Here is a 26,108-nt window from a genome sequence, read left to right as displayed (position 1 = left end):
CATGTCATGAGTGTGGAATGTGTCCAGTGAGAAACACTGAATTTTTAGGAATTTTTCTGAAGTTCCAGAATAATTTTTTTCAGTAGCTTGAATCACAGCATTTATGAAGAGTGGTTTTTACTTACCTGTTCAGAAAAAATTAAAAATAAAGTTGGACCAGACTATTCATTTTTAGCATAGTTTGGGTTACTTTTTGTCCTTGAGATATTGTGCTGCTCAAAAAAATAGTCTGAAGATGGACAAGATAAAATTGTCCAGACATCATTCTAACAGATGAGAAACACATCAAGCCTGTGATCTGAATGGGAGTTGAATATAGAGCATTACCAAACCCATGAATCGGCCAAATTCAAAATTTGTGTTGCATTAATATGCATAAGAAGAAAAACAACAACCAAAATAGATCTCTAGAGTAAAATAAACTCTCTTTATCTAATATGCTTATAGCTTGAGACTTACTAATGCAGATATTTTCCATTTCTGCATGGGAGAGACTGATGAAATTTTATTAGTATACAAAAGTTGATTTGTTCTGTTTTAAAATCTGAAATCTTTAAAAGCAGAGAAGATAGAAATTCTTCCATTTTCCTCATCTACACAAGAAGATGTGTGAAACTTCTCATTCCATTTTCAAGTTCTTAAGGAGAAGAAATGTCAAATGGTATGTCTTCATTGAGGAACACAAGCAGTACTTTAATGATTTTTGAAACTAATTATGTAATTGACTGAAATTAATAGATGTGTCTGTTCTAACAAGAAGCAGTTGCTTTCATCATCCATCCTATGTTGGTTAGGCTGGTTAAAGCCAGAAATTGAACATCCATAACCAATACTGAAACGTGTTCCCTCATGCTCTCCTTTTTCAGTTTCAAATGGAAATGTATAGTTCAGGGAAAAATAATGGAAAAGGAGGAAAAAAAATCTTAGCATTAGCAGGCATAGCACTGGCATTTTGAATACAGGAACACTGACCACCAGTGTACCTATACATATATGTATATAATGCCTGAATTACTATTTCTTTACTCTTTTGTAAAGAAGCTCCTTCCTTACCTGGCACACAGCTGCTTGGAGCATCGCATCAAAACCTCCTTCAGGTGTATCAATATTCCCAGAAATTTTTTGTTTATTCACTGCATTTCTGAATTCTGCTATATTGTCAGTCAGGGATAGCACATGAATATAACCATGAGGAGGCATACAATCTAAATTGTAATCACTGTACAAACACAAAACAAATCAAAAGCTTAATTTTTCCTTTGGATGAGATGAAATTGCATCCCCATTAATCCATAAAATCCTGATACTAATGAAGATGTAGATTAACACAGAATAAGAAACAATAACAGAAAAAAGAGCAGTTCCATGTGAAATTAAGTTCAAGGGGAAGTAGTTATAATTGGCTACAAAAAATGTATATTATCCTGCATTTTATGGAATTGTATATATAGTAACTATATATTAACAGTATATATGTAGTGTTTCATACAGAACAAAAATGTACCAAGAAGGATGGTATGATCTCAGGGAATATGTAAACCCTTTTGGAATATGTACAGCACGGTACAGCTTTGCTTGCCATTATCCTGAGAAAGCCTATCACAATATGTGCTGGTTTTACCCCGGGGTGAGGGCACATTAAGAAGTTTTTCCCCATGAGAACTTCCTCTGTGGATTGATGGAACCAATTGGAGGCTGGTTTAGTTGTTGACAGCCTGAGAAACCAATTGGAAAAGTCGGTTCTCTCCGTGAAACATATTTGAAGCAAGTAAACCGCGAGAAAGCTCCTCTTGCATTTCCGACCTCTTACGGTGTAGCACCGGGCCAGCCCCGGTCCCTTCTAGTGGAGGGGCTTGGCCAGGCAGAGGGCCAAGCTCCGGAGGCTGCTGGGCCCCGTTCTTAACCGGAGGTCCCAGTGGCCGAGGGGAGCAGAGCCCATTGCTGAGATCCTGGCCCTTTTCCCGGTGTGTCCGTGGCTCGGGGGGCCCTGCCCTGCCCTGCCCCGGCTCGGAGCAGCCCTGGGGTGGCCGAGCCCGCCCGGCCGCCCTCACGGGCTGGGGGGAGGCAGCCGGGCCCGGTTCGGGAGAGCCCCCAGGGCTTTGTGTGCTGGGCAGGGCAGAGGGAGAACCCCCGGGCTGCGGCTGGAGCTGGGGGCGGGCAGCGCCGGGGGAAAGCCATGGACACACGGCCTTGGCACCCATTTCTCCTCTGCGTGCACTTTGCAGTTCTCGTCCTGCCCCTCCAGCGTGGCCTGGGCACCCTGAGATCCTGACACAGCTCCGGCATGGCCTGGCACAGCCCCTGCAACTTCTGTGGGAGATTTTAACTTTTTTTTCCAGTGCTCAGATAAGACTTACAGACTTCATCTTTCCTTGGGTGAGAGGGAGAAAAACATAAAGGATACACCAAAGTCAATGAAGTAAAAGCTGAGGCTCTAAATGGAAGGAGAATGAGGAGACATCATGAAGGTTGGCTGAAATAACTTTCTGTAAATTATAGGGGTGGATTGTACTTCGCTAAAAATTTCTTTAAACCATGAAAAAAAGAGAGACATGGGGGGATGGAGCAAGGTGTAAAGTGTTTGAAGACTCCTTTGCCCCGAGGAAACGAAGGGGATCTCTGCTCCTGGGAATGAAGTATGAACAGAGAGAAGTGAGCTAAAGAGCACTTTTACCTTTGAGTAGCTCATCCTTAAAAGTAATACCCCATGACTTTTTAACATGGCCCACAACTCAGTTCTGAAAAGACTGTGAAGTGGGAGGAAATTCATGACAGCAGATCCTGGGCTGCTGTTAATCATGGTGAAGTGAAGAGAGAGCTGGCGATTTCCTCTCGTAGGGAAAGATCCTTATAGCTAAACAAAAAGCAACTCCTCTCCCTAAAGTGAATTGAAAAAGATTATTTAAGTAAGGAATTGGCTGAAGTGTCCCTGTATGTTGTTAAGCTGTAACAAAGGGGGAAAGAAGAACTGGTCTGAAAATCTGTTCTGAATTTATTATTACTATTCTTTGTGTTGTTAATAAAGTTTTTTCTTCATTCCTTGTTTAAGTTTTAGGCCTGCTTTACTTTTACTCCTAATTCTATTTCACAACAAAAGGTAAATATACTACAATTGGCAAACCTTAAACTATTACACACTGCAACAGTAAGATCTTTTAATAGGTTGCTACACAGGCTACTGGATCAAACTATAACAAAATCTAAGTTCCTATATCCACCAGTGTTACATGAATGTACATAAAATTAATATTGATATTAATAATTACCTCATCAAAAAGATGAGAAAATCCATTTTCAGTAACATCATAGCAAATGATACTTTCTCAAATTATGCATAAGGGAAAAAGTCTGATTTTTCTTGTAGGTAAGCTAGTGAAACAGCACTTATATGGGTCATTGATCTGGGACCCATTCACAGCTGTGATTTATGGCACAAATTGAAGTGCTCATCCTTTTCAGTGATGCTGAGCAGGTTTCAACTCTCTTAATTTCTACTGCATCCAGACTGTAACCTGCCCTCCTCCAAATCAAGGTACAGTCAAAGAAGAGAAACTGGCATTGAAAGGATTAATACCTCTGCACATGTCTCCTCTTAGGCAAAATGCATCATGACCTAGAAATGCTAATCAATATCCACCCACTCTATATAGATGGTCTACATGATTGCTTTATCCTTAGATAGTCACATGTCTAGAATGATCTCCATTACTAGCAACCAATTCAAAACCCACTGAAATCACAAAAGGTACTTCGGGACTTCACAGAACTTTGGATCATGTCTTCCCGGAAAAGGCAAGCAAGAAAGCATGAATAATTAATGTTCACTTTTCCAACTACTATAATTTATACAGCTCTGAATTTGTTGTGAATAATCTTGTTCTCCAGGGGGTTTTGGAAGTGATCCCACACTTTTATGTAAGTGTTGAACTCAAGGTATATAAGGCATGGCATTAAAAAAGAAATGAAGGCCAGAACATCTTGTCTATTTAAAAGATGAGTTCCTTTACATTGAACTGTAGAAGTAGATCAGGGGATTGCTTATGTTCATAAAATGAGCTGAAAGAAACCACATCATGTTGAAAAAAGTAGAATTTTCAGGAAACAGTTAATGAATACATGACCATACACTAGAAAGTACATAGGTCAGAAAGTAAAAACATTGTGGTGAATCTAGGTAACATATTCAAAATAACCAAAACCACAGCAGTTGACTTTAAGATGAAATACAAAACATAACCAAATATTCCAAAGCAGCATGGGCTTTGGCTTGTTTTGCTAAAGAAAATACAGCACATTTTTTCTGATAGAGGAACAGTTTTTCTGAAATCATGCACCAGGTATTTCAGAAGTAATCATTGCTAAACAATTTTCAGCATTTGCTTAGGAACTTTTTCAAAGAACCATGGTAAAAGGAACAAAGATAAATTCTGAAGAATTTAATAAAAAAAGTGTAATGCTATTTCTGTCATTAAATACACATCTCTGTGCTAAGGTAAATGTAAAAAGACTACATACCTGCACTGGTTATGGATTCTACCTGGATGAATGCTAATATACGGTGACACAGTTTTATCCACATAGGATCCAAATCCAAGTCGAAAATCAAGAGAAATATTCTCCATCTTTTTAGACAGAGCAAATCCAACAGAATTTAACTTTTCTATATTGTTGTGCATAGAGGCTGAGACATCAACTAAATAGTAAAGATCCACAGGGTATTTCTCTAAAGGACGAACTTTTAACATAAAGGTTGCTTCACTTCCTGATTAAAAAAAAGAAACAAATACATTTATTTACTACTTTTGAATGGACATACTTAAAAATACATTTGTTTTTGTAGCAATCTCAGCACAAAGTTATTTGTGTCAGCAAAGAGAAAAACAAACAAGAAAATCTCCCAAGAGTAAATGAAACCTTGAAGAAGCATTCAAAAATAAGTCATAAAGGGATGTTTTGTAGAACATCTCAAGTTTTTTTTTCTTGCAGGAGCACTATGTAATTTATTGTAAAAATCCGACTTCTCCCCATTTTGTTTTAAATTTGTGTTATGCAATCCCTTTGGCCTTATAACAAAAAGCAGTTGTGGCTCACAAAGGACACCGATCTGCATACAAATTGGGGTCAGTCCCTTCAAGGTTGTCACTTCAAAGTATGTAAATGTATCCTGTAAATAGTTTCTCATATGACATAATCTAAAACTGCATATACACTACAAGGACAGCACAGCCTGAAAAACTCACATAAATGATGATACAAGTTTATTCTAAACTGCTTCCAAAGATTTGATGAGAAAACTCCATAGGATCAAAATATATATTGTTTTAAAATAAGTTTTAATATTAAAAACAAAATTCCAACTTTTGGCATATGCAAAACAGAACACTTATTTCAGGATGATAGATGTCTGGGTCCCCTGCAGAACCACAACATATTCTCATGTAATAAAAACATTAATACTTTGGAAGCTGCTAAAACTAGTCCTCACATTTTTGCCTGTCTAATGTTCTGTAATGTCAGCAAAATGAGTGAAGTGATTTGTATGGGCAGAGCGGGTGCAGTAATGCTTGGCTTCAAATTAGCCATCATTTTATGTCACCCAAAGTGTGAGCTCACAGCAGAAAAGAGTTTAGGATCTTCATGTGATGAGTAGAGAATCTAATCCAGTATTGTGCAATGAAGATACAGCAAAGGACGGGAGAAAGGAAGCTGTTACAGAAGAACTATGCAGTTTTTCAATAAAAATTATCAAAGGGTATAACCAGTACAGAGATACGACTCAGAAAAGTTAAATATGCAAAGTACTTTCTTCCAATGGTCTTTGAATACAATCCATCTGAAAATGTCAGGATTTGTCTGTATTAGGTCGTACATGAGGAAAACAATTTCAGTGTGCTGTAATTTATGTTTCCTCTTTGCCAATGTAAATTGAATTGCTTTTTGTAAACTACCCTTGCAGGTCTCCAGTTTGCATACAGTGCTTTTATTTTTTCCCACATAAATCCTAAATGATGAGTATATGTAAACAGTGACAAAAGCCCCCAGTATCAAAACAAAAGCATGTTTGTCTGCATGATTATACTCTATCAAATGTCTGTTTTGAGGAAAAACTATAGTGGAATATCTGTGTGTTTCCCTGAGGTTGAAAATATGGGCAAGATATCTATATATGAAAAGTTTTTCTTCTGGAGACCTTGAAATTTGATTCTTCTGCCTCCCTGATGCAAAAACTTAAGGAAAGCATAAGGAACTCCAAACTTAATTTCATTATTTTCTGGAAAAAAGGGTTAATGAAACCAAATTTTCAAAACCTTTTTTTTCCGATTAATCCAGTATGCCTTTGGAAATAAATGTGATTGTAGACAGAGGTAGCACAGTTCCTGAAACCATTTCTCAGTACAAAGCAGAGTATCAGTCACTTCTTCGTAAGGAGTGTGAGGAAAAGAGAAGTGTTGATGTTTCCTTGACAGTTTTATTGTTATGAAGAGTGAACAACAGAGCTCATTTGTGCTTTACACTCATGCAGATCTTTCCTTTTCCCCTTATAATTGACAGAAGATTATAATTTCTACAGTGAAGATCAGCAAAATATTTCTAAACACCTAATGTTTTCATGACCAAGATTGATCCCTCTCACATATTTCTTTATTCGATTGTTCTTTGCAAAAGAAAGAAATAAATTTTATTGAGCAAAAGATAACCCTGCATCTCTTTATATCACTTTCACTTCTGCTGCTGGCTACATCTTTTTTAGAGAAAGAGAATAAGCACTGATTTAACTAGACTTGAGGTGAGGAGGAATGGAGATATACTAGTTATATAAAATTTAGGCAACGAACACTTAAGTCTTCTTTAGGAATTTAGTCTTATGTTATATAATGGTTTTGCTGTTCTTCTAGTTGTGTAGACAATGCACTTGAAAGTAAAGAAATAATCAAGTTTATCAGATTATGAATTTAGGAAATGTAAATCTATTTCCTTTCGGAAGGAATAGTTTATACACACGTAAGGCAAAATCGTTAGTGTAAGAGGCTAAAGAATCAAGAGACCACATAAGAAACATGAAAGAACATTTCAAATTTCCTTTACACAAATTAATTGCATTATTCTGACCTTCAGCTGTTTGACAGAAACAATTCTTGGTGAAGATGATACTTGAATATGGGAGCAACACCATCACCGTTCTACAATACAATGCTATACAATCATTTTTCCAAATAATTATTCCAGATGCCTCTTAACAAAATATTTGCACTTAGTAGTATTGTATTTATTTTAAATTTATTATAATATCAATGTGTTAGAGATGACCCAACCTGGACGCAGTTGGACTGAAACTTTTCCTGGTGTCACTTGTGTATTTGTTTCATGGTCACTAGGTATTGTGACATGAACCGTGGGGTTTTCAACCAAATCTGAGTGGCAGCCTCTTTTCATTAAGTTGAAAACAGTGTCACAGCGTCCCTTCTGTGTTGTGCCAGCCATGAAATCCTGTTTAATAAGAAACAAAAAGTGCAAAACAATCTGAGCTGAAAAAACCCTGTAGCACCTTCAAAGGATGAAGAAAACCAAAATAATAATCTTTGAAACAATAAAATATGCTACTATAATTGCATAAATTATAGAACAAGTTCATGAAGTTTCATGAAGCCATATTCTTTTAATAATGGCAATGATGCTATATTTAAATGAGAAGTTAATCCTGATTGCCACATTGACCCTTTTCTACACAGAGAAGGTTTTTAACAAGAAATAAGATCTTGCACAATCAGAACAAGCCAACTTGAGAGAAAAAGGGAATTACTTAAGGAAATATAAAGGAAATTATTATGTCACTAAAAATAATTCTGTGCCATGCTACGAGTTTGTTGTAGCAGGAAAACATCATTCCCTCAGCATCAAAGTAGGTTAGTTTCCAGAAGAATCCACTGGTAACGTTACTCAGGCTGATATTTAGTAGGAACACCAGCGGTCAGCTCTAGATTTAGTAAACCTAAACTTGTCTATCCCACTACACAAAATCCAAAGACCCGCTGAACTACATAATTTCAATTCCCAGAAACAGGAAATCATGTATTATTAGAGGAGAGGACAGTTTAAGATGCCGCCAACATAAAAAAGCCCTTGTAGCAACAGAAAAATGATTAGTAGAAGGATGATGTCAGAAGCAGCCCATCCTTTGCTGCATTGAAAGAGAAAAGCTGTCAAAAATTGTGCCAAAATGATCCAATGCAGAATTCCTTCCTGACCACTGATATGATGATTAATATGATTCTAAACATGCAAGGGAAAAAAAAAAAGCAAAACACCAAACAACAGGGAAAAAAAAAAAAACAAACAACAAAACCCAAAAAAACGAAAACAAGATCTTTTGTAGTCTTTCAAAGTGTTGGTCCATCTGAGTCAAAACTGGAGACCAACCAAACAAAGGACAATCTCTGATCTTACAGATGCCATTGAGGAAAATCAGCAATCTAAAATACAGTCGACTGTGTATTAGATAATAGTCATCCAGACCCTGTAAGTCTAGAGAAAGCCCCTGAAGAACAAAATATGACAGTCTTGTAACTTATTTTTCAAATTCCAGCTTATTTTTGTAGTCAACCTCTGATATATTTTTTCTATAACCTTCTTTATTAAAAACAACAGACTACTTTTTAAGTTACTGCCATTTATATACTCTTTTTTGTGTATACTTTTTAAAAAGCTAGATTTTTAAATGTGTAAAGAATTTAGCTACTCACGTTACCAGTAACGACTAATAGATTTGTAGTGTTTTCTGAAGTCCACTGTGTGTGGGTATAAACTCAAAACATCTCAAGAGTTCCTCAGGGCTGATTATCTTTCTAAAAATATTGCTCTCATGAAGCAGCCAGGCTAAACTGCACTGCAATATTTCCATCTGCAATAATATGGGTTTTGTCATTCCATAACCATGGATAGTGTGTAGCTGAACCAGCTGTTTTAGAGGGTTTGACCAAGCCTTGGTGTCCATGAACAGCACTCAAGATTGACTTGAGAAGTAAAGCAAAACAAGTGGAACAGAAATGAAAGTGGCCAAGTTCATGTGCCTACTTAGAAGGGGACCTTCTGCAGCTCCATAGCACTGCAAAGTCAGCAAATGCTATTCTGTGATAAATGCAGAGGGAGGAGGATGAAGCTTTGCCTTTTGAAAGACAGGACACGGGGCCAGAATAATGAACCCTTCCACACTGTAATCCCTTGTGCCATCTACACGTACTAGGCTTCCTCTGGGAAAACAAGCCCTGCATGCCTCTACCTATCCCTGCATTACTTAGCCTGCTACGTTTGAGAGACTTAAGTTAATGATTCCAAGACATAGTATCTCACATATTGCCGTGCCTTGCACTCCTTATCTCTGCCAGACACACCCCAGGTACTTATCTACCTTCTCTGCTAACCTGAAAGCTACCACCAGTAATTTCCACGTGAGTTTAAAGAGCATACAAGCTTGTGATTGTCAGTGATATTCTTCAAAAGCTTGCTCCTCTGAAGTGATTACTCAAAATCATGCTACCAATAGGGTTATTTTCTTTTCTGTCAAACAAAACCAGAAATTCCCATATTCTTAGAGTTTGCAAAGTAACAATAATTTCAGGATAGTTCTTGCTAAGATCTATCGTCTGTGCTAAGACTCAGAACTGATAGTTTCAAGTGTCAAAATGACAAAAGCATAATTCTTTCCATTTGTGATAGGACCATAATATAAGGTGAAGTTGAAATCAACTCCACTGTTAGTACAACCTTTTGCTAAATGCAGTAGACATATATGTATAAACTTGTTTTCACATATGATGAGGACTTAATATTTAAGTACCGATAAGTAATTTTTCTTTTGAAGCCAAAAGCTGTTAAACTCTCAAATCTACTATAAGTCTGTACTGTAAGCCAAAGCTGTCTACATAGCAGATGGAATGCATTAAAAAGGTCTCACTTTATTTAAAATTACTGCAATTTTCCAAATAAAAGATTGCATTTTCTCCTTTGGAAACAAAATATATTTCACATGATTTCTTAGGTTCTGTCTCTAGGGATCATTTAAAGATTTTCTTGCTATTTCTAACTATAATTTTCTCAGTTTAAAAGTCTTTATCTTTATAAAGATCAGAAGCAGGTAAAATATAAAATCAAATGCAATTAAGCAAAATGCCATACCTCTTGAGCACACCATCCACACTCTGGACCCAAAGAAAGACACTTTGTGCATGTTACTGCATTTGAAGTGGCACATCTGTTTTCCGCTGCAATGAAATACAAACCCAAACATTCATGATTTATGATGATATGTGAAATTGTAAAATACCTAATTTTAAACCAAGTTTTCAAAAATTACTTCTCCAGATTAAGAGTGATGACAATTTATTAAAACAGAAGTAAAACAGAATAAAGGCACTGTGGTAAAGGAATACAATTTTCTTTTATAATTTTCTTTTATCTACAGTCAAGAAATATATACACAGATTGAATAAACTCCATTCACAATTCACAAGGTCAAATTTTTAAGATCCTGATTTAGAATAATTTTGAAGTGCAAGTTTATCTTTGGCATGTATCTTGCTGATTTACTGCCTAACAGAAAAAAAATAAAAATACTACGCAGCTTATCTTTTCACAGACATTTTCCCTTTAAGTCATTTACACTTGACTGAATTATTCATTATTCACTCCTCATGAAACCCAAAGTATTTTCTCACCTTCTATAAATATTCCCCCTCTGCATACTCATTTTTGCAATGAATAGTTTCCCAGAAGAGGAAGATTTTCTTTTCCAGAAGCAAATAGAAATGTATCCAACACTACATGTGTCAGAGGTTGAAGACACATCATTCTGTACCAACAATTGCACAAATTGTGTCTACTTACATGTCTACCAGCAAAGTCCTTTATATCCTTTTCACATCTTTGTTTTATAGATCATTGCTTAAGTTACTACTCTTTCCTATGAAACTTAGGCAGTTGGTATTGAGAAGTCTTTTCAAGGGGCTTGGTCAGCTCAGCTTGAATGCCAGCATTAGTGAATCCTTTCATCATGTTGAGCACAACCTCTTGTAGACCAGTGCACCTCTAAACAAGACAAGTCACCTGCTAAGAGTTATATGGAGGGCACAAAATGCAGAGCTTGGTAGTAGTGCTGTTTAACAACACTGTTTTGTGGCATGTTCAGCATGCCATCTGAGAAAGTATACATGGAACAAAATAAATTTAATTTCTGCAAACAACAAAAGACGACATATATGAATTGGTCCATTGTGATAGCGGGCATCATCCTATTAAAACAGTTTGATGAAAGGTTTGGTTTTCATCCAAAGTCTTGGCTACGTGCACTGTGTCAGATTACTTCTTTCCAACCTGAAATAATGCAAACAATCTCTCTTTTTAGGTAATGAGACAAACTTCTCAGTGAACAGCTGTATTAGGAAAATAAGTACTAAAATACCCTTTATTTATTTTTATTTTGCTGATTTCAGCTGTGGATTCTAAGATGAGATCGTGTATCATATAAACAGGTAGCTTTCAACAGGTCACTTAGAACAATGTCTGATGCAAGGCACTAACCACAGTTTGCATGTTATGAGTATCAACAACACATATACTATTATCAGTATCAACAAGCCTAGTGCAGCACAATTGCAACATTATACTGATAATGTGTATGTTAGTGGCAATTTAAATAATTTCAAAGGTCACATCTATATTTCTATTTCATATCACTTGCTGCTGTCAATTTTTGCCATGAAGGCAATGTGAGAAAAAAAAGCATGAATTAAAAGGAGACCTACAGGTATGATATAAACCATAAGTTGAAAAGCAGCCCAGGCAGGTGTTGGAACACAGGGAAAACTGATTAAATGGTGGGAGAGGTTGGTAGGGATAAACAAAGGAGGAGTTGCTAAGTAGAGAGAAAAGAACAAGACAAAATCCAAAAGGTTTAAAGGTTTTTGTTTGGTCTTTTTTTGTTACAAAAACAAACACAGCAAGTTTAACTTGGATGTGAAATGAGAGCAAGCTCATTCAGCACTAACACAGTAAAACTTTTTTTTTTATTTATTTATAAGATAGCAACTGCACTTCATGTTCTGCAGTCTGAAAGAGCAGACCTGGAGGCCATAGAAAATGTTGCCACATACTGCAGGAGAGGGAAAAAAGTATGAAGGTTTTGGGTAGGTTCTGACATGCATGGGGCTGTAGACCTTGAACTCCCTTTCTAGGCAGTATTCATAAAGTGCAAAGACTCTGAATGAGAAGTTGTTGAAGGAGTAAAACTAAAAGGAATGTAATTGTTCTTGGCATACAAACACTCCTCCCATCTTCAACTGGATATCAAAGATAGCAGAGATGAAAGGTGTTACAAGAAAAAGAGAGTGATAGATTCAGTAAAAGTTCAAAAGACAAAGAAAAATATAAGTTGCTGATCTGCTGCATAATAGTGGTTTTAAGACCACCATGGACCAAAACAGGAATAAAACTACATGAACTTTGAAGTCACCCATTCAAGTTAACATCCATTGTAAGAGACAGAGCTGTTCTGATAAGAATAAATAGCTGACATGAAAAAAATGAGAAACCTGCATTTCTAACTGTTCAGCTGAGGAATAAGGAAGATTAATTCCTTGTTATTGCAATCAGTAAACCAAGTAAGCCAAATAATATGTATGGCCTAATTAATTTCCTGCAATAATATCTGAGACTCCTTTCTTACGACGTATAATCCTATCTGCAAAACACTTTAACTTAAATGGCATTGACCGCATAAAAAAATATTAACACCTTTTTTTTTAAAATGTGCACTTGCTAAAAAACCAACAATATGTGTCTATGCCCCATTTTCCAGATGCATTGGAAAACTGACTGAAAAAAATAACTGCCCCATTTTTTTTTCTGTATGGTTAGTATATTGAATCAATTGAAACTTAGTTTATTAATACAGACTGTCTAGTAAAATATAGGGGGGGGGGGTATGTGTGCCTTTACAGACTGCTAAGACAAAAAAAAAATAATCTTAAAATCCAGTTTCAGAGTGATCACAGCACATAAAACACTCTAACGAATGAGATATATAGTACTGCTGGATAAAAATCTCTTTGCTGATAACCCTCCAGTCTCAAGAGCTCCATTTTCACCACATGAAGTTGGAGACTGACAATAGACAAACTTGGTACCATTGGAGCAAAGGATGGAAATCTTTTATTTTTAATAAAGAGAAACTTGAAAAAGTTGAATTATTTTATTTATTATTCTGTCTACATCACTACTCTGGTTCCCAAGTACATAGTCTGTTAAAATAGTAATATTTATGATCATGCTTTCGTTCATCAAATATTTATTATTTAGTTGTAAGCCTACTCTAAAACCATAACTTGTTTAAGTATAACCTTTTCAGTCACTTTAAAAAAATCATGGTAAAGCAAGAAACGTTTTTTTATGAGCTGACTTAAAAAAGAACTGAGATTTTTCCTGCCACTTCACCAAAAACAGAGTCCAGACAAGACTGAGTTACTGTTCAGCCAAAGCTAAGGGCTAGTTTCTACTGGCTTGGTTTGAACTGATGTATGCCAAAAGGTATTTTCGACAAGGGCCAAATTCTTTGCTGGGAACTGCACAGGCATATGCATATAATAAAAAGTGCATCAGGTTAAACTACACTTTTCCAGCCTACTCCACAAAATTACAACCATGCTCCAACAATTGCAGCTATTTACAGTGATCACAGGTGTGGCAAGCCTAAACTCTGCAACAAGAGCGATCAAGGCAAGACAAACATCATATATAATTATATCCAAACATCATATATAATTATATCCTGCCTCCTTATTATGAAAGTAACCTTATCACAGTAAAGGTATTTATCTCAGAGATGAAATAGCAATAAAGCACTCTGACGTCTCAGAGGGGATGTTAAACAGGTTTTCAAACAGACAGCACTTTGTTCAAGTGCAGCCAAGAATTCGGATTTGTATCAGCTTCACAGTTGGTACACGCTTGTGCTGGTTTTGGAGGGTGTACCAGTTGCTTTCTTAAAAGAGAAAGCCAAAATACAGCATGCAGCTCCATGATCATCCCTACTCAGACTGGTGAACACTCATAAAGGCAAGAAGATAGGAAATCATCCAGCTTCCACAGAGCTGGTTTTTTTTTGCAATTGTGCATCTAATCTTGTTCTTAGGGCAGCAATCAGCCAGGCTGTCCCTCTTCACAGATAATGAACGAGGCCTTCAGCAGCTCATGTATAGCCCAATACATGAGGAAAGTGGCAGCTTTTATGCAGTATACTGCAGTTACTTTCACCTTTCTGTCTTCAGAGCAGAGCAGTATGACCCTGCAGAGGGGACAGACAGTGGCTGTCCCAGCTAACACATGGCTTCCCAATTCACTTTGGCAGAGCTTGCAGGTACAATGAAAAGCATTATAAAAATGCTACAGAGGAGAGATTATTTTTCCATGATTACTGTGTCGGACAGTTTCTTGCTCAGATTACAGGAAAAAAATGAGTGCCTGTGCTTTACCTGCCAATCCTAAAACCCAGTCCTGGAATTAGGGATTTTTCCCCTCTTTTTTTTTTTTCTTTCCAAACAAGAAATAATTCTCTCTGCCTTTTGTGCTATGCTTTAAAAGCACACTATGTCATCACCAGATTTTCCAATAAGATCACAAGGTATGACTCAAAATCATCTTTAAGAGGTACTCAACCTTGCCCAGGAAAGGAGATTTCAACTTGAATACTGTACACTTTTTATGCTTTATAATAAAATCCTAAGATTACTTGAGAAGAATACCAAACATCTTTCTTTCCCATTTTCTATTACATATGCGATTTGTTAATTTGCTTCACTTCTCCACTAATGGTTGAGCACTTCAGTTTCACTATTCAGACAGAAAGAAGATAAGTTGCACACTGATTTTAAATGTTTTTTGGGAGCAACAGAAGAAACAGCAAACTAAAACTCTGCATGGCAGAGTCATGGATTTGCTAAGAAAATAAAGGTATGTAAAAGAAAGGTGCAAAACACGGTTAAATTTTGAGCTCTCAAGAAATACTTCTGTAAACCTGGCAAGTGAGTAAAAATACCTTTCCAAACAAACAAATAATCAAACAAGCTAAAAAGAAAACCCCAAAAGCCCCAAAACAAACAAACAAACCCCAAACCAAACTAAGCAACTGTTACAGTGTTCCTGAAAAGAAAAATGGAGCTGGAAGAGATAGACTATAATGTGGTTACAGAGATGGTAACAGGTAGAGGTGAGAACTGAATAAGAAGTCTTTGCACATTTAAATGCAGTGAAAGAATCACTAATGAACAAGTCCTGATAACTGATAGGGGCTTTCCATTCCTAATACCCCGCCTGAGAGTTTTGGGGTTCCCAAATTAATCTGCATTACCGTATGAACACAGTACCTTTTGAACATGAAGGTCATTAGTGAGAGCTTTTTTGATTTAAAAAGCCATTAAAATGCAAAGCAATGCAGCAGTCTGCCTTTTATGAGTTTGTGCCTTTGCAAAGCATGCAGGAAAGAACACCAAGATCTTCCTTTTTTGCACATTGTGCAAGGTCTGAGTGATGCCACTGGAGAGAGCTAACACTGGATTTCAGCTGAACAGTGCAGACAAAAGGGGAGGACACCTCTGTCAACATAGTATTAGGAAAGCCCTGCAGAAAACAACAGTCATAGCTGATGCTGGAGGACAGCAAATACGTTGTTAAGTCTGCTCTGTAATGGCGCATAGACATGGAGCTCCCAAGAAGTGTATGGACACTTCTGTAATTAGAGAATGATATTCATACTAGGCTTAGAGCCAATTATGTAAGGCTTAATAAGGAGAAGTGCCAGGTTCAGCATTTTAGTCAGAGTAACCCCATGTGGCGCTACAGGCTGGGGGGAAAGTGGCTGGAAAGCTGCTAGTGCAGAAGACATTGAGGTGGGAGCATGTCCAGAGAAGGGCAATGGAGCTGGGGAAGGGTCTGGCATAAGTCTTATGAAAAGCAGCTGAGGAAGCTGGGGTTGTTTAGTCTAGAGAAAAGGAGGCTCAGGGGGGACCTTATCATGCTCTACAATTACCTGAAAAGGACGTTGCAGAAAGGTGGGGGTTGGCCTCTTCTCCCAGCTAACAAGCAATAAGGCAAAAGGGAATGGCCTCAAGTTGTGCTGGGGAAGGTTTAGATTTAATAACAGGAAAAATATCTTTACTGAAAGGGCTTAACAGACGTTGGAACAGGCTGCCCAGAGAAGTGGTAGAGACACCATTCCCTGGGGAGATATATAAGACATGCAGATGTGATGTTTAAGAACATGTTTTAGTGGTGGGCTAGACAATCTTAAGTGTCTTCTCCAGCCTAAATGATGCTATGATTCAAAGAGATGCTCCTGACATTCTCTGAGCCTACATGTGTCTTTCTTATCCTCATCTCTCTGAAAATGAAGCTTGCATATCATTCAAGATGAAGACTTGGGGAATAATAAGCCTCAGACAGATGCATAGCAACCCAAGTTTTTAATGCACATATATAAATTTTGAAGATTTTTTTCCCAGAAGGATGTATATAACAGCATTTTAGAAAAGGTACTACCCATAGTAGCTACTGGCATCACAGTTAGGACTCAAAAACACAATGTTCAAATCACAGCTTCAGACATGGCCTTGGCTATGAGAGACAGAAGTATTGACTACGCCAGTCTGACTTTGTTCCCAAGCCACAATACAGAATGAAAACAAGCAATGCAACCTTGAAATTTTTCACAACACAGTTTTTGTTTCTTGGCCAACATTACTTGTAGCCTCCCCTTTCTATGAAATTTCCTGCATTTCTGGGAGATGGTTACATTTTGTTGATGCAATTCATGCCTCCAAACAATAAGTCAAAGACTACTTGGCTTCAGAAACTAACCTCTCCTGTCTCTTGCAAATAAAAACATACAGGAAAATTTACCAGTATTGTACCATTAGAAGAGACTCATTTCCCACAGTCATAAAAGCTAACGCTTCTATGGCACAGGTTCGATGGTCCTGTTTGCACAGCTTTGCACCAATAAAAATGTAAAGCATATGGAACCAGTGAACTTAAAATGTTTTTTTGTTTTTTTGCTTTAATTAAACCCCTTGATTTCAAGGAAACTTCAAGATGTGTGGAGCTGTGTTAATTCTGTTTCCTACGATAGAACATGGGCATAGGAATTACTGTACTCCAGTAATCTACAGCTGCTAGAAGTCCCCTCAGAGTTGACCAGCTTGAATACAGTAATGCTGCTCAAGCAAAGCCTGGAATGGCTAGTGCCATGTATCATTGCTAATTTAATTTCTTGTGCATTAGTAAGCACTGATAGCAAGTAGCCCATCAACAGCCCTGAATGGTTGGTATGTTCCTGTGTATTCCATAAAGTCTTACATAATTAGGAGGTCATGATGGCTATAATGGTAGATAAAAATTACTATTTTCTGCCTGCTTAAGAAGTTCAACCTTGAATAAAAGAAAAGCCCAAGCTTTATCTCCCACGATCTTCTACAGCTCTACCTCCCCAAACCAGCCTTTCAACCCCCAGCTCTTTCTCTGATGTACCTTTTTATTGCATATCTAATCATCACCAAATTGTTGCTTTCTGCCCCAAAGGAGCATGACCTCATCCTGGCACTGTGTCTTCATTCACATACCCAGCAGCAGTGCAGAGGATCAGCAACTGCTAAGAATAGCTCAGAGCTATTTCTTCCCACACAGTGCCACCAAAGACCACCTGATAGGTTCTTAGTCCATAGCAATGCAAACAGCTTACTTCACTCTCTTTTATCTGCATACATGGTGGTTTGGAACAAACCTACTTTGCATTTTAGACCAAAATTCTCAAAGCTGACAATCTAGGGGAACAAGCTCCTCAGTTCTGAACGCAGAAGGTCAAACTGAACTGCACTTTTACAGATTTTCTTGAAGCAAACCAAAGGCCCCAAACCAAAAGCTGTGCACGTGTGGATTAGGGAGACAGGTCAGAGTTAAAGCAAAACATTGAAGGCATAATACATAGTTCACACTCGCAATGAGAGAAACCTCAAGAATATTAAATAAAAGCTAAGACTGGTATCAGAGAGGATAACCACTACTCCCTAACAACTTGTATGTAGTCCACAAGATTGTCAGGAGCATTTTTGCAAGAGGGCTATTTAAAAAAAATGTTACTGTTTACAAGAATATCAAGCCTTTGGTATTTGTAATTTCAGTAACTTGCTTTTCAATAGGATTTTCAATCTCCAAAGATGGTTATTGTCCCTGAGACAAATTGGTAAAAAACTTTATGGGATTTCTTCATAATTAGAAACCTCAAAACACAACCCACCTGTCTTGGAACACACACTGGCCAACTTCTATTTTAGGTTTAGCCTGTTCAATTTTCATAATTTGGGGGCAAAGATTACACAAAACATGACTGCAGGCTACAAAATATGCAGACTCACATACTAACTATAACTAAACTACAGGTGCACACGGACTGTTTGATGCAAGCTTCTGCTTCTGCTCCTTCAAGGAAGTATTCACATATGTGTATGGTCTACAGGTGCAGCTTAAATGCTCTCGAAGGGACAAACTTAAAACATGCAAATTCTAGGCTTTAAACAGGTAGTGGTTTATTTAATATTCTGAAGTAATGGCACAACATTTTTAACAGCAAAATGCACTCCAACAATTTTGCTTAGATTGGAAGAGCTTGCTTGCTGATGTCATTAGTTTTATTTAGTTATTTCGTGCCATTTGTGCCAGCATGTAAGTTGTTACAAGTTTTCTTATTTCCTGGTAGTCTTGTTTGAACAAAAAGTTGGGAACTTGGTTGTTTCCAGGAAAAAGCTCCCATCTGAGGGAAGCAAGTTGTCCTCAGCACAGTACTAACCCTTTCCACCCTGCAGAGATAAGAAAGAAATAAACTGTACTCTCAAGTATAAAAAGAACAGAATTCAAACAGCCTAATTCCCTTGGATATAGAGAAGGAACAGAATTTATTTTGGAAAGGGCAGCTACTGGTTAAATCAGACTACTTTTGTGATGCCACCATACATCATGTAGCTGTATTCATTAACACTGCTACAACTGAAAACACCAAAAATACTAAAGTCTTCAATATCGGAACCCAGTAAACTACTGCTGCTAACAAAATAACTCCCAAATCAGTTGGCAGAGAAGAGGCCTGAAGTAAAACAAAAATCAAATACCCAGGAACATAATTCTACCTGCCTGAAGCTACAGAAATTTCTTCCTCCAACAACCATAGTTAAAAAAAATGTCTCAGTATCTTTTGATGACCATAAATGCTTCAGACACATTATTATTGTCACCATGGGTAAATACCAAGAAGCCACCACGGGTATATGACAATGAAGTCATGGGAAGCAGAGAAACATATAAAGAAAAAAGTCAATTATGAGCTTTTGCAAAGTTTTCAATTTAGGCCAATTTAGCCTCAGCTAGAAGTTGTTTTTTTGGCAGCTTTCTAATGCTGTAAATTCCAATCATCCTGAAACACTTACATTTTGCTCAAGGGGTTATTCTTGTTCTGCCACCAGAACAAGGGGGAATCCTGAATGGCTGGCAAGAAGCTTACTTTTCTTCTTGGAGAAAGGTTCCATTACAGTGTACAGTGAACTAATTCATTAGAGCCCCACTTCCTTCCCAAAACTTAAACTAAATAGCCCAAGTCCACTTATGTAAACTGCCTAAATGAAAAAAAAAAAAAAAATTCAAGTACTTAAAAAGGAATAACAGGCCATATTCTATTTTGTCCATCAAAAATTATGTCTGCTTAAGCAGATGAGAAAGAATTATTACATCTTTCCACTGGTCAGACAGAAGTCAGCAATTAGTAGTGGAGATACAGTAACTTTGAGAATAAGATTTTGCTGTAAAGGAGGATGTAAGTAGAATAAGAAGCACCAAGGCTTTAAGAATTTTATAAAACAAAACAAAACAAAAAACCAAAACCAAAACAAACAAACAAACAAACAAACAAAAAGACCAGAAAGTTTATTAACAAAATTGAAACAATATTCTCTTCCAGTTTTCTTTTTCAGCAAATTCATCATGAGAGATAAAATTTCTACCAAGATGTCTGGATTACCAGTTGCAGTAAAAGAACTAAATAGTTCACATACGTAAGTTTCAAAAATATAACATATGACTTTAGTGCCATTAATATACTTTAAGAACACTGAGCAAACTTCAAAGGTCAGAACACCAAGTTATTCCACTTGGCCTTCTTACCCTGACAGAACTCATTAAATCCCAATTGCTGTCTAAGATACACCTATCCTGATCTAAAAAAGTACAGTTTTTCTATATGCAGTTTTTAAAATATACATGGTTGGTAAAAAATCATGTAGGTAATATATATTTAATTTGTACATTAAGGTTAATGTTTCTTACATCATATCTATTCATAGAATCACAGGATAGAATGAGAGTAATTTAGGTCGGAAAGGACCACTAAGATCACATAGACGAGTGCTTAACCCAATACTGCCAAGTCCACCACTAATCCTCTACACTGATATATATTTACATACAAAGCTTGAGTTTATATGCACCTGTCTGAGGCTTCTGTTCTTCAAGTTTTAGTCCTCAATGATTCCACCTTCATATAAGTGGTGGAACTTTTCAGAGATGAAGATAAGAAAGGCACATGTAGGCTCAGGAGTACCTCCTTGAATCATAGAATCATTTAGGCTGGAAAAGAGCCTTTAAAATCCTCAAATTCAGCTGTTAACCCAGGGCAAGACCACAACTAAAACATGTTCATATCTGTGCGTCTTTTAAATCTCTACAGGGATGGTGACTTGTCCATTTCCTCAGACAGCCCTTCCAGTGAAGAAATTTTTCTTGATATCCAATCTAAATATTCCCTGGCACAACTTGCGGCTATTTCCACTCTTCCTACAACCTGTTACTTGGCAGAAGGCACCCAGGAATGTGAGGTACCTAATTTCTAAGTAAGAACTTACAAAAATAATGATGACTCTGGCTTTCTGAAGAAGTCTTGATAAATATTAGCAGTCCATGTCAACTTAGGCAATTTGTAAATAAAATATCTTCAATTTTTCTTCTCCTATGGTAATTAGTTCTAATTGTCCCAAACTCAAGACACAACATGGACAAGTCATCACGTATTCTCCATAGGGATTTGAAAAATATTACCAGCATTTATGTGCTCTATAAAGGAGGTTGTAATCTGACATTTTAATGTCCGCTTGTGGAATGGGGGTAATTTAACGAAGATTTTCTGTAGCTTCCATGAAGTTCACATTCTTACGTCTTTCTGATGGTCTGGGGAAATAAATTAAACTTAGATTGCACTTTAATGGAAAATCAAATTTATTCATTCAGGCCTCTTGCCTAATGGGGTGCAGTTTTGTTTTTTTCTCAGTTGTTGCAGTTACAGTCCTTTAAAGTTTAAAGGCCCAAAAAGAAGCAATTGCCTCTTCAAACTGTAGAGAGTATTTCTACTGCATGCAATCTTCAGGCTGCCTTGATAACTTTCCTCAGCAACAGCATATCCAAAATGACCGAGACAACCTTCCCAGAGCATCAAGAGTATGGTTATTGCTCTTCTAGTCCATAAACTGCCCCTCTCCTCTCTTTTCCCAGTCTCCTCTCAAACAACTGTAGCATGAAAACATTGTAAATACTACACATGCAACTACAAGTTTCGACTTGTAAAATGCGTAAAATAAAAAAAAAAGAACTTTACCACATAAGCCCCCCAAAGAGACAAAGCAAATGTATGCATGTTATTGGCAAAATATGCTCCTTGAGCAATGCACACATAAACAAACCTCGCCCTCACTACTCCTCAGAACTGTGACTTACAGCCCTCTCAAATACCCAGGTTGTTTTTCCCAATGGATGGTTCCCAAAGTTTGCCAAAAGGTTGGCTTTCCCAAAGATGGTCCTTTACCCCTAGGGAGCAGATCACCCACGCAGACTCAGGAAATGAAAAATGAGTTTTCTCTTCTTGGATTGTTTTAAGCCTCAGGAAAAGCTGAACTAGCTCAGTGTTGGGTATTCCATACAACTTGGCTTCTTCCACTGAGTCTCAAAAGAAAATGGGCCGCATGAGTACACAAGAGAATTAACCAACAAATACCAATTAAAGCTATCAAGATGTATCTTTTATTTCAGACTTTTTTGTGTGCTTGTGTGTGTGTCATGGGACACTTCCTGATCACTTCTCTTCAAAAACTTCCATGGGAGGTTTGAATAGCTTTTCTTATTCCTTTGAGAAGTAACACAGTAATGGTTTATAAAACTTTCTTACTGGAGGGAACACATGGAAATCTGATGCGACAAGACTGGTGAAGCACCAAAGATGTTGATGGGAGAAAATTAATCAATCAAAAATCATGCTATTGGCATAAATCAATTAACAACTGACCCCTTAATGATCACAGAATCCCTCACTATCCCCAGTGGTCTTTCCAAATGACACTCTCAAGAAGACTGGAAACACAAACTTTTAAAGTTGGTATTTAGAGAGACTCAATCACAACTATCTAAGAGAATTGTTGCATGACTGCTCTCTGACTTTTAAACCAGAGATAAAGATTTTTCATTCCATCCCATCCTATCCCTGTTTGCACATCACAAGTACACTCTGTTTACTTGAGCTTCACAGAGGTACTCCCTATGTATTTTGGAAAGCACCAAACACCTTAGTTTTCAGATTTTAGTATTAATTATAATTGGTTTTGGGACACTGCTGAGATATGAACCAATGTCCACTGTTAACCCTGACCAATCAGTCATTCTTCAGTACTTAAGCCCCACATAGCCCATGTACTTATACAGCAGGTAAAAAATAAAGAGTTTCAGCAGTTGGTTTCTGAACAAGGCAAGGGAACTGTGTCCACTGAAGTAAGCATTTACTCAGCTGGTTAGCACAATGCATACACTAGCTTTTGGTGTAGAATCCAGCTTTTATTCAGTTCACTGGCTTACATTTTTAGGAGTTTGTCAGCTTTTAATGTCGAACATAAATGTAGGGATCTGTAGAAATCCCTACAGAACTAGCTTGATTCTTATGTCAGGTACTTGTTATAGTTGGCTTACTGACCTGTAAATTTCCTTTTGGTGAGTCTTATTGAACAAGGGACTCTTTGTAGAAGGCAGCTATACTACTCATTTTATCTGAACTTACAGAACTTGTAATTTGGGAATTGCAAATTTACAGCATTGTGAGACTTCCTTTTGCACTCCTTGTAACTTCAAACCCCGCTCCAAATTCTACATTTACTTATCCCCAAGCAATGACTCATATCTCAAACTGCAGCTTGTACAACAAATGCCTCAGGTAGTATCAAGCTCTCCATTTTTCAATTAGAAGAGCCACAAATGCTCCAACAAGAATGAAATAAATTTGAGTTCCATGTATATTTCATATTATTTCCAGTCTCTTTTAGAACTGGAGATTCAGTGCAACGGATATGCAGGTCCTGCCAACTCTGTACATAAATAAACTGGACTTGCTGATGGCACGGGAACAGCATGATGCTATTCTCCATGCCCAGCACTGCCGATGCAGAAGCAAAGAGGACTGGCTGCTTGAACAAAGCCATGCTGCCAAATATCTGTACATGGAGCTGCTGCCCAGTCTCTCTCAAGGCAGCCTGCAGACGTTCAAAGAATCCAGGTGGAGCTGCACTGGCTATCACAACTAAATGTGAAAATCATAAACAACATTAGTAATAAAAAAAATCTCACAAGTTCATTCACAGAAAAACAAAACAGAACACTTTTCTTGCTTCAATTGTGGCTGTAGCCTGTAAAGTGATTATGTATGAAGGAAAGAATTCAGTGTGCCTTTCAGCTTTCATGAATTAGCAGAGGTTTCAAATTAAAAAAAACAAGGTCTATGTGAGTTACAGTCTGCCCAATCTGAGAGCTGTTGTCACAATAAACACATAACCCATGACGCATCACCAGTATATATTTTCACTATGAAGCACAACAAAGACAGCAAGCATCCTATGGCACAAAAGCCCCATGCACAACCTCCCCCCTGTGGCATTCTGTTCTGATGCATTATTTGCACTAGTATGTACCCAGGAACTACACTCATGAGCAAGCACAACACTGCATTCATGAACAGAACCATCCTCTTCATAAAGTTTCAATTAGCCTTTCAACTCAATTGCACTGCATAAAAAAGAATCTGGGATACTACATACAAGATGTCATGCTTCGTAAGAAATTTAATAATATATTTTATTTTTCCTACTGACATTTAGTTTGGTTCTGAATTCAAAATATGAAGCCAAAGAAGAAAAATAAATTATCCTATGAAAGTTAACAAATTATTCCATTGTTTGTAATAGCACTGGGCTAATCCTGCTGAATTAGGCACGAATTTGTCACATATGCAATAAAGAATTTAAAACTAATATACTGTTCCCATTGTAAATCTTAGTTTCAGAAGGTTACATGTTAACATTTTAAATCAGCTCCAGGCTTAAGTTGGGAAATGCCAATTACTCCACAAGCAGAAAAAAACATACAGAAAGATGACTGACAAACAGATCTGCTTTTATGACCACTGCTAGCTGAATAAGATCCTATATGAAATACCTGACTAACCTGCTTGCTCTGTCAACTGCTGCACTAAAGTACATTTGCACAAACTCCTCTCAGCCTGCACAGGGGGCTTTGGGAAGCAATTCTACAAGGCGAGGGGTCACCCACATTTACCGGAGCCTTTTTCACCCGAGGACTGTAGCTCCCGGGGAACTGTCAACATGAGCATTATACCAAGGTAAACACAAGACAGTCTTCTCGTAGCTCTGTCCCTATTTAACCCTGACACTGCATGCCATATAAACTACGTAAAACAGTGTTACCATCCCCAAGAACTGTCCATCCCTAGCTTGGGTGCCCCGGGCGGGTCCGGGTGCTGCTTCACGGAGCGTTGCGGAGGGTGCACTTCAGGACCCGCAGCACCCTGGAGGGCGATACTCCCGGCGGCTTCCCGGGAGCTACCACGGCTCCCTAAAGGCGAGGACACTGAAATCACGGGCTGGCCCGGGGGTGTGAGGTTTGGGCAGCCGCTCCAGCCCGGCTCTCCCTGTAGGTACCGGCGAGGTGCCGGTGGCGCCGGGCGGTCCCAGCTGTCAGCGCTGCGCCCCGAGGCAGCCACAGGGCCCGGGCAAGCCCCCCGCCCGCGCGCGACCCCGCGCCAGAACCGAACCCAGCCACAACCCCAACCAGCCGGGGCACGGCGAGCAGCCCCAAGCGCTCGGACACTTACAGCGCTGGCAGAGTCCCGGCACGGCCGCCAGCAGCCGGGCCGCCCCGAGGAAGGCTCCGGGGCCGCGCTGGCACCTGGGCACGGAGACGATCCCCGCGGTGAGGCACGCCAGCAGCGGCACCCACATCATGCGCCGCGGCCGGCACCGCTCCCGCTCCCTCGCCCTCTTCTCGGGGCCGTGTCTCGGCGCCGCGGCGCGCTCAGTCCCGGCCCCCGCGGGGGCGGCGGCGGCGGGGCCGGGGGAGGGGCGGCGGCGGGCCCGGCACAGGTAGGGCGCTCGGCGGGGCGGGCGGGGGCCGCCGCATCTCGCGGGCAGCGCCAGCCGCGCCCCCGCGCCCCGCCGGGGCCGCCTCCCCCCCGGCAGCAGCGGGGCCCCGGCCGAGCGCGGAGCTTGGCTCTCTCCATCCGCCTCCAGCCCGGCGCGCCAGGGGCGCCTCGCCGCCCGCCCTGCCTGGGGGGCGCGGGGAGGCTCCTGGCACCGCGCGGGGAGCGGCGCCGGCGGCTCCGCACCTCCCTCGGGCGAAGAGGGCGGCTGCAGGGGGAGGCGGGGACGGCCGCCCCCTGCCCGCCCCCGCCGGGGCCAGGTAGGCGCTGCCCGCCGCCGTCCCGAGCCGCCGCCGGGGCCGCCTCTCCGCGCCGGGGGGCCGGGGTCTGCCGAGGACGGGAGGGCAGGACACCGCGGCCGGCGGCGCTGCGCGGCGCTGTCCGGCCCCGGCGCGGAGGGTGTGAGCCGGGCCCGCGGTCCCCGCGGGTTGCCAGGAGACGGCAGCGGGGCAGGTTCCGCGGGCAAGCGGGAGTGCGGGGGCGGGCCCGGCGGTGAAGTCAC

General features: G+C 39.3%; 1 protein-coding gene across 1 annotated transcript in view; it reads right to left on the bottom strand.

Moving 5' to 3' along the window:
* ITGB8 (integrin subunit beta 8) overlaps nt 1-25,412 on the bottom strand; it is a 42,548-nt gene extending 17,136 nt beyond the window's left edge. Inside the window, exons 1-5 of the mRNA XM_062495532.1 lie at nt 25,283-25,412; nt 10,174-10,259; nt 7,314-7,488; nt 4,516-4,762; nt 1,054-1,219 (exon numbers count right to left, since the gene is read on the bottom strand). Coding sequence (XP_062351516.1) covers nt 1,054-1,219; nt 4,516-4,762; nt 7,314-7,488; nt 10,174-10,259; nt 25,283-25,412 — 804 coding nt within the window. The remainder of the gene's footprint in view (nt 1-1,053; nt 1,220-4,515; nt 4,763-7,313; nt 7,489-10,173; nt 10,260-25,282) is intronic.
* Between the last annotated feature and the right edge of the window lie 696 nt (nt 25,413-26,108).

This window comes from Cinclus cinclus, chromosome 1 (assembly GCF_963662255.1).
Source record: "Cinclus cinclus chromosome 1, bCinCin1.1, whole genome shotgun sequence".
NCBI classification, from domain to species: Eukaryota; Metazoa; Chordata; class Aves; order Passeriformes; family Cinclidae; genus Cinclus; species Cinclus cinclus.
Note: the sequence above shows the minus strand (reverse complement) of the source record. Positions and strands in the feature narration are given on the sequence as shown.